Here is a 9,910-nt window from a genome sequence, read left to right on the forward strand (position 1 = left end):
ATCGACAACGAGATGAGAATGATGCAGGCCCATAGCATGTGTAGGGGGGGGGGCAAGGGGGCAGCTGTCCCATAAATTTATTTTGAACATAAATGAAAAAATTTGCTTAGCTAATAATTGTAAATAACCCGAACGTGACTGTTTAGTCATTCATCCGTGATAGTCTTGTTTCAGATCAACTCCAACCACACTATAGACGTCGATCAAGAGCTGCGCCCGTCGCTCATCATTACACAGTTGAGTCATAAAATTTTACCCCCCCCCCCTGGGAATTTGCTCAGCCTACGGCCATGCGATGTCTATGTGTGCGCCCGATATACGGCGCATGCGTATATTAGAATATCGGCAGTGTTGGCTATAGCAGCCTATATAACTAGACATATATTATACGGTAAAGATTAGAAGTAAGAACACACGAAACACCCATGTAGATATGAAAATGAATGTCGAAAATAGAGTAGGGTGTTAAAATTTATTCAGCGAAAATGTTTTTTTATTATTCTCTCTCTCTCTCTCTCTCTCTCTCTCTCACCGCTCTCACCCTCTCTCTCCCTCTCTCTCACCGCTCTCCCACTCTTTCACCGCACGGTATAAGAACGGCCGAAAAATATTATCTCGGCAGTCAACGGCGACCGACGTCGAGATACGAATACGAGAAATCGTATTTTGAAAAGATTATGCATTTAAAATAAAGAGGAGATATCCTAGCATAGATTTATATGATAACATTCCATCAGTAGACATTATTTAAGAAATAAGAGGAAGACCTTGCATGTAAGGTTCCGGCTGCGTATACCAGCCAGTACACAATCTGGCTAGGTTAGTGTGTTAGCGCATGTGCAATATCTCACCAGAGGAGTTATATTTTGTGATGAATATACATTTAAAATGGTTAGGGGATATCTAGGCATAGATTTCCCTAATAAACTTTCATCAGTAGACCTGTGTTTATAATTAGGAAAGCGCCCTAGCATGTACGGTACAAATTACCTACTTTATGCCTTCGCGTCTTTCCCCTTGCCTCCCCTGTCCCTCGCTCAACCTCCTTCTTCTTCTACCGCACCCAGCTATCTTCCCTGCCGCTTGTCCTCAGCCTCCCATCCCCTCACCCTCTCAGCAAGCTATATTATGAAGCTTGCCTCAGACGGCACTGCACGCCTAACACGGTGCGCGCATGCGCAATATCTCCCGAGAAAAAAATTATTTTGCCAAATATATGCATTTAAAATAAAGAGGAGTTATCCTAGCATAGATTTATATAATAATATCCCATCAGTAGACATTATTTAAGACATATAGGAGGAAGACTTTGCATGTAAGGTTCCGGCTGCGTTTACCAGCCAGTACACAATCTGGCTAGGTTAGTGTGTTAGCGCATGCGCAATATCTCACCAGAGGAGTTATATTTTATGATGAATATACACTTAAAATGGTTAGGGGATATCTCAGCATAGATTTCCCTAATAAACTTTTATCAGTAGACCTGTGTTTATAATTGGAAGAGCGCCTTAGCATGTAGTGTGCAAAACACCTACTTTATGCCCTCCCGTCCTTCCCCTTGCCTCCCATGTCCCTCGCTCAGCCTCCTTCTTCTTCTAACGCACCCAGCTATCTTCTCTGCCGCCTTTCCTCAGTCTCCCAACTCCTCTCCACCTCAGCAAGCGGTATTATGAAGTTTGCCTCAGACGGCACTGCACGCCTAACACCCAGCCGGTACACAATCTGGCTAGGTTAGTGTGTTAGCGCATGCGCAATATCTCACCAGAGGAGTTATATTTTGTAATGAATATGCATTTAAAATGGTTAGAGGGTATCTCCGCATAGATTTCCCTAATAAACCTTTATCAGTAGACCTGTGTTTATAATTAGGAGAGCGCTCTAGCATTTAGGGTACAAAATACCTACTTTATGCCCTCGCGTCCTTCCCCTTGCCTCCCCTGTCACTCGCTCAACCTCCTTCTTCTACCGCACCCAGCTATCTTTCCTGTCGCCTGTCCTCAGTTTCCCATCCCCTCTCCCCTCAGCAAGCTATCTTGCCCCCCCCCATACATTAATTCCTAGCTACAGCCCTGCTCCGTGAGGCCCAGCACAAAGAAATTGATGCACGAACCGGCCAGCACCATCCACGCCCAGCCGTGATCGGTGTGTGACAGAGCCGCCCTGCTCTCTCTGCTTCCCGGGTTATTGATGGTTTCCACGTTTGTCGAGCTTTCTTGCTGGCTGCTTGTGTGTGACAGAGCCTCGCTCTCAGAGCTTCCTGGCTCCTCGAAAGATTCACTGCTTGGCACTTCTTCTTGCTGGGTGCTTGTGCTCGCGTTGTCCCGTGTGGCAACAACATGAATTTCTCTTGCTGTGGGTTTCATTGCTTTGCGTTCACCCGACGTTGTAGCCATAGCAGCTTCAGTGGCAGCGCCTCCTATATCTCTCGTCTCTGATTAACTGTCTGGAGATATGTCTGACTACGCAGATCGCTCAATATTTACAGGTAAGAGTAAACAGATTAGCTAGAAAGTTACGCTGAGAGGGTCTATGTCCCCCAGGGTACTGCCGGTACGTACCCTGGTACTATATCTAATATGCCGGATCGTACCTCGCCTACTCCACTAACGAGTCTAGGGAGTCGCCTACGCAACGTATAGTTACCAGGGTACGTTCCGGTATAGCGGACCGTACCCAGGGTACGTTCCGGCAGTACCCTGGGGGACATACATAGCCCCTACGAGCGCAAGTTACCTGTTGACTGCACGCGCAGAGACTTAGACACTGGCCAACATGTTCTGCTAGCAAGCGTCACTAGAAATCCTATTTGGCCGTTGGAGATTACTATCACGTGCGTGTTGCGACTGGTAGGTCATGCTATAATACACAGGCCCGTAGCCAGGGGGGGTTCGGGGGGTTCGAACGAACCCCCCCGAGCCCCTCCCCCCAAGCAAAAATTTTTTTTTTTTTTAAATTTGCAAGAATTTCACCTGTGAATTTCACCATGTGACTTTTTAAAATGTACGACGACGCCATTTACTTTACACGCATTTTCCATCACGGCAGCCTACAGTCTTGTTCTACTATAGAGTCTATCCCTCTTCTGTTTGTTCGCGCGCGATTTCCGCACGTGTGTTGTCACTGTCGTCTGTGTTTTCTACGTGTCGTGACGTAGCACCGAGTGAAGGATATTCAATAGGGCACGTTGTGCATATTTTCACTGATCTGTCTCTCGCTGTCATCTATGCCACCATCGGGTTACAGGTGGTGCGGTGCATTGTAGAAAGACACCCTCTCAAAATAATACAAGATCAGTGTGCATTTGCTAGGCCTTACTTTGATAAGGTGATGATGTTGTTGTTGTTACTGTGATTGTTGTTGTTGTTGTTGTTGTTGTTGTTGTTGTTGTTACTGTAGTTGTTGTTGTTGTTGTTGTTGTTGTTGTTGTTGTTGTTGTTGTTGTTGTTACTGTAGTTGTTGTTGGTGGCATTGTAGTTGTTGGTGGTAGTGGTGGTAATATTAGAAGTGTGTAGGTTTCGGTTCAGGCATACGGCTTACAAGTATAACAAGCATAACTAGCAATCAGAAATTTAATATTATCAAACGTTGATTCATTTGTGAGCATTTTATTAACAAGGGTCATCATGGACGAGAAAAAAACAATACACATAATTAAGTTACACCAGCGCCACCTACATGCAGCATCACGGTATGAGCATGCCCCCTACCTCACATCAGATATTACAACGCTTATTTATTTATTTTCAAGTTGTGTTTTAAGTCAATTTATTATTAAGTTTAATTATCTCTAGCATGAATAGCATTAGCACAATGGTGGCTTCCTCATGGTTGATCAAGCAAGAGCAACATTCGGAGGAAAATGCTGAGTTTAGTTTTATTTTATTCACGCCACATTAAATTCATAAACGTTTTCCCCTCAGATGTTATTCCCCCTTCCTATTCTACCCTCACTCACAATCTTTTCCCCTTTAATATCCCACGTACACATCCTCGTTTCTTCCATGCTTAAGAAAATAGCACAGTGTATGCAAAAGAAGCCTTTGGCATATGTATACTTGGCAAAACGACCCACAGGGTGGCGCCACTATCCACCCAGTGAGCATCCTGATGGCACTTTAGCAAATCTTTTGCTAAATGTAGAACACCTACTAACAACATAGTAGGTCTCAGGGGAGAGATACTAACCCTAACCCTAATCTTAACCCTATCCCTAATTCTAAAATAAAACAAAATTAGCCAAAAATAATAAAAATAAAATAAATAAGAGACAAAATTAGCCAATCAGAGCCGTCCCCTAGCGGATCACTATCTCTCCCCTGTGCAAAATTCCTAACAACAACCGTCCAACACCCATCCAATCCCACCAGCAATAATGATTCGTCAATAAATATACAATACAAAAATTCACAGAACGATTAACAAAATTTATCAATCGGACTACCAATAACCAATTGATCCATCAATGAATGACCTATCAATCAGTCAATAATTTAATCAATCAATCAATCAATCAATCAATGATTAACGATCACAGCTCTACTGTCACTTATTCACCAAGTCTTTGCGACCCAGTAACTGTTGAAGAACAAGGACAGCAGCGCCATCTATGTGGCCGCGCCTAGGGTCCCTATATACAGAGAGTTGCGCCAACTCAGGATTTGAAGCCATGTTGTTTCCAAATGGATCAACACCGCTGCCGCTTAACACGTTGAATGCTGCATGTTTAACAATGCACCTACCGCCCTGTGCTGAGATTTTCGCGTTTTTACCGCTTAGCCACCTATTACACAAAATGTTTTTGGCAGGTTTAACTAGCTATACAATTATTTATAATTAGTGGCTAGTATAATATAGATATAAACTTACTCTCAGACATCAAAACAACACCGGAATCTATCACCCGTAATCTATCAAATCAATCATAACTTTCAGACATAAAAACAACTTCACAACACACGGCGGTAAAACGCCCTTTGGCGAGGTGAACTAAAAACATTACCCCAGTCCCAAAAACTCCCAAAATAACGTTCCAAACAACAGTAAAGTATTGTATAAATTATGTCATCTACTACTGGGGTTTATACAGTGACGCTGTTGAATTGATAAGCGTATAGCCCCTGCCATCTATAGGAGAACATAGTAAACGTTCCAAATTAAAAAAAAAATTTTAATTTTTTTTTTGCCACGAGTATACTCGTGTTTCGCGGCCGTGCGTTTTGCAGGTTCGAACGAGTATACTCGTGTTTCGCGTTGAACGTGTTAAGTACAGCGCTGTATGGATACGCTGTACAATGGTCCGTAGTAATTTATTTAGACTAATCGTGCTTCAATAAACTCAAAAATTACAGAGATTATAGCTAAGACATGTGTCTATGTGTAGCTAGATTTATAGAAATGTAACTCAAATCGTTCGTGCCATATGATAGTACACTTTCTTACCGCCCAATAGCCGTGCGTATATTAGCCTGTGCGATACCGCGCAACTGTAATTCACAAGATAAATGTGTTCCACTCTCCACTTGCTCGCAGCTGTAATATTTGTTTTGCAGTTCAATAAATCTAGCTACACATAGACACATGTCTTAGCTATAATCTCTGTAAATCTTGAGTTTATTGAAGCACAATTAGTCTAATTAATTACTACGGACCATTGTACAGCATATCCATACAGCGCTGTACTTCAGCGGCAGCGGTGTGGATCCATTTGGAAACAACATGCCGGCAGCGATCACGTGACCGATTTTTTCCGACTCGTCATGGCGCAACTCTCTGTATACAGGGACCCTGGCCGCGCCGGTACAATGACGTTTACACGACAAGAGAGCGTCAGCACGCCAGGACCTTTCAAGCGAGCGATAATAATGCGATTAAGTTTGCTCATCCTGCTTGCAGTTGGCAGCAGCAGTGCGGTAGTGAATGTGCGAACGTACGTGTGCGTGTCTGTATATAAGTATGTATTTGCATGTATAATATAATGCAATGCAATTATGTGTGTACGCACGCGCATATGTGTGCATTTGTGTGTATGTGCGTACGTATGTGCGTGCTTGCATGAATGTACGTATGTATGGATGTATGTGCGTGCGTGCGTGCGTATCTACGTATGTGCATGCGTGTGTGTATGTACGCAAGACACCGACAGCACCAGTAGTAACGAATACATACATCTGGGACACGATATTTACATGACGTCTAAATCTCTCACAACACAATCTCGCACCAGAGGGCGCTACCCGACTGTGTGAGATTCGCCTCTCGCCAGCAGAATCGCTGCTGGCAACCGACACGAGAGCATCCGGCGAGACTTCCTCCATCCGGCACGACGCGGCAACGGATGGAATCATGCATGCCGATCGCAGCGCCCCCTGCTTCCACCTCCCACAGCCGAACGACTGTCCCTTGCCAGGGCGAAGACTCAAGGATATTTACCGATCTCGCCCCGCAGGTGGCGCCGGCGGTCACCACCCGCAGCACCGAGGTCGGATCTGAGCGGAGGGTCGATGCGATAAAATTCACTGATCGCACCCGTAGGTGGCGCCGGCGGTCGTCACACGGCGCCGAGGCGCGATTCGAGGCGAGGGTTGGCACGTCGAAGTTTACCGATCCCGCCCCGCAGGTGGCGCCGGTGGTCGTCATAAGGCGTCGAGGTCGGATCCCAGCAGCGGGCTGCGGACGTCCGTGTCCAGCGGCTGGTAGCCGATGTCTCGCATCGGCCGCATCGTGATGCGGCGGCTATGGTGGCGCCGCCACGCGTAGCGCGTGGCGACGATGGCCGCCGTGACGAGCAGCGCCCCCGCGACGGCGCCGACTGCGGGAGAAGAAACAAGAGAGCGTCAGCGGAGGAGGAACGGGAGCGGCGATGTTAACGTGTCGGAATCGCCGACGGCGACAGCGTGTGGTTTCTGAGTGTCAACGTATGAGTGTCAACTTATGAGTGTCAACGTATGGTGTCAAACATGGTGTCAATGTAGGTGCATTGTCAAGAGCCAATTGTCAACCGAACAGTGTCAGTAACATCCAACCTTTCTTGCTACTAGCATGCGTCCTCCTCTCTCTCTCTCTCTCTCTCTCTCTCTCTCTCTCTCTCTCTCTCTCTCTCTCTCTCTCTCTCTCGCCTCTTCTCTCTCTCTCGCTCCCCCCGCTCTCTCGGCTCTCTCTCTCCCTCTCTCTCTCTCGCTCTCTTCTCTCTATCTCCCTCTCTCGCTCTTTCTCTCAAAAATTTCGCTCTTCTGGGCTTTCTCTCTCTCTTCTCTCTCTCTCGTCTCTCTCTCTCTCTCTCTCTCTCTCTTCTCTCTCTCTCCTCTCTCTCTACTCTCTCTCTCTTCTCTCTCTCTCTTGTCGCACTTCTCACTCTCACTCTCACTCTCTCGTACTCTCTCTCTCTCTCTCTCTCTCTCTCTCTCTCTCTCTCTCTCTCTCTCTCTCTCTCTCTCTCTCTCTCTCTCTCTCTCTCTCTCTCTCTCTCTCTCTCTCTCTCTCTCTCTCTCCCTTTCAGACTACCCGCTTCATCTTTCTCATCCCCTCGCTCAACTCGCAACCACATAATCGCATGCACGCCTTTGACAACGCAGCCACAGTAGCCGTGACAGCAGCTCCGCTCTATCTCTGTAGCTCAGCCACGCTGTAGAAGTGCAGTTAGACGAAGTGTAATGTGACGAAAGTGCATACAGGATTAGTAAAGTAAAAAAAAACGCGTAGAAGCACAGGTCTGCATTTCTACAAGTTAGCCTAACAGGTTCTTAATCACTAGGTTCTTATATACGGGTTTTACTGTATTGCAAAGAGTTCTACGCCCTTCGCGCCCTAGGCAGGCTCATCGGTAACCCCACATCTGAGTCACGAAATCACCGCAAGGAGGCAATAAACCTCACTCGTGGATAGATTCGCTCAACGCGCTTCAACAGTTTCCGGACCACATCTCCGGAATCGCTGCGAGCGAGTGAACGGAAAAGCAATTTTAGGGTAGCTTCGATCTCCCAACAGCATTAGCGATCGCGTGTTAACCACTGCAGGGATCACCTTTTCCTCACCACTCCTCAATTTCTTCTTGTGTATATTCAAGCTCAAACCTATATCCAACTGGTAAATCACTATAAATATCATCATCATCTGAGTAATCACTAGAATCATTGAAATCATCGCTTTCTGTTTCCATCTTATACACAACACTCAACTTGCGTTAGCGTGGCATCGCTCAACTTAGGGCCGTGATGTCACATAACCTAGATTACTATTCAGTATTTTATTACTAATTCGGCGCCGGATTTGAAATGGAATACGTTATTGAATGTATTTCTATGTATAAAAACGTTACAGAAGTTAGAAAATTTGACTTCAATTGTCCTTTAACTACTGCGAGGATCACCACGAATGAGCGGGTCAAGAACGGGATAAGCAGGAGCCAGGAGAGGATCAGGGCAGAACCCTGGCGATTCCCCACGTTAGTCTGACACACGTAGCCGATCTTAGAGCCCTACAACAGAGATTCTACGCACAGCAGTAGTGAGTCACAACTATAAGCGATGCAGGTCCCCTGCGAGAAATTCCGCCACGAACGAAGACGGGTTAGTCACGTATCACAGTTGTTAGTCCGCCTATAAGAAACGACAGAGGCGACAACCGGTTAGTAGGTGCACAGCGGCGGCGCACCCTGGCGGCACTCGCCTGCGACTCACCGACGGTAACCAATCGCTACTACCGCGCGCGCGTCGGCGTTGCTAGCCGTACAGGTTCGCCTCCCCGTGGCCGAGTGTGCTGTAGCCAATCACGATGTTGTCGCCCTGGAGACGAGCGCGCCGCTTGTAGTGACGTCGCACGAGCACGACCGCCGTAACCACGACGACGGCGACCACCTCTACTCCGGCTGTGGACAGAGACGACACCTGGTGGCGACAACCGGGTGCAACAACGCGAGGGGGCGATTATAACATATAGATGTTCTCTCTCTCTGTCTCTCTGTCTCTGCCCCCTTCCCTCTCTCTCCATCTCTCTCTCTCTCTCTCTCCCTCCCTCTCTCTCTCTCTCTCTCTCTCTCTCTCTCCCTCCCTCTCTCTCCCTCTCTCTCTCTCTCCCTCTCACTATGCCTTTATCTCTCTCTCTCTCTCTGTCGCCATCTCTTACTCTCGCCCCCTTGCTCACCGAAAATTCCTATGATGCCGGCAAACGACTGTGCACTAAGAAAGGAAGCTGCCTGCTCCATGATCGGCTTCCTCTTCAGTAGATGCTTCACATTGGCCAGCGAACCGTTGTTTGGTGCCGGCGTGAGTCCTGCAGGAAAGATGTCGTGGTCATTTGTGTCCGCCATAATATATATATATATATCAGGGCTCGACTTTAACGGTGGTCCGGGTGCCAATGGCCACCTGAAACGGCGTCGGGCCACCTGAAACTGTCGGGTTGGTGGCCCGCCTGGCCACCAATAAAAATAAGGCCGTGGCTACGCGTCTGGACATCCATCTCACACAGAGATCTTGCGACACGTACACCCATGATTACGCAAGGGGGTGCTCTGCTGATTGCCGTGTGCGTGTGCGTGTGCGTGTGTGTGTGCGTGTGTGACGTGTGTGTGCATGTGCGCGTGCGCGTGCGCGTGTGAGTGTGCGCGTGTGCGTGTGCGTGTGCGTGTGCCCGTGCGCGTGCACGTGTGTGTGTGGGTACGTGTGGGTTACTGGAAGCAGATTCTGAGAATGCGAATCGCAACAAGAAACAATGCTTTACTTGGCCTAAATAAAAACAGTAGTGCACCGTGCACGTGCAATCCATTGGCTACCCATCAGCTGTGTGGGTTCGTTGCGCAATTAATTTCTCCGACAAGTGCGTACATACCAGAGTGTATGTATAGAGAGGGGTGTAGGGATGATACACTGTAGCGAGAGGGAGGGGGGAGGGGTGTAGGGATGATACACTGTAG

General features: G+C 47.3%; 1 protein-coding gene across 1 annotated transcript in view; it reads right to left on the reverse strand.

The window, feature by feature from the left end:
- Positions 1-6,774: 6,774 nt before the first annotated feature.
- The window catches only part of LOC106815773 (ectonucleotide pyrophosphatase/phosphodiesterase family member 5-like), a 16,816-nt gene continuing 13,680 nt past the window's right edge, over positions 6,775-9,910 (reverse strand). The window contains 3 exon segments of the mRNA XM_014820280.1: positions 6,775-6,808; positions 8,676-8,863; positions 9,139-9,267. Coding sequence (XP_014675766.1) covers positions 8,718-8,863; positions 9,139-9,267 — 275 coding nt within the window. The 3' untranslated portion in view covers positions 6,775-6,808; positions 8,676-8,717.

This window comes from Priapulus caudatus, unplaced genomic scaffold (genome assembly GCF_000485595.1).
Source record: "Priapulus caudatus unplaced genomic scaffold, Priapulus_caudatus-5.0.1 Scaffold1198, whole genome shotgun sequence".
Lineage (NCBI taxonomy): Eukaryota > Metazoa > Priapulida > Priapulimorpha > Priapulimorphida > Priapulidae > Priapulus > Priapulus caudatus.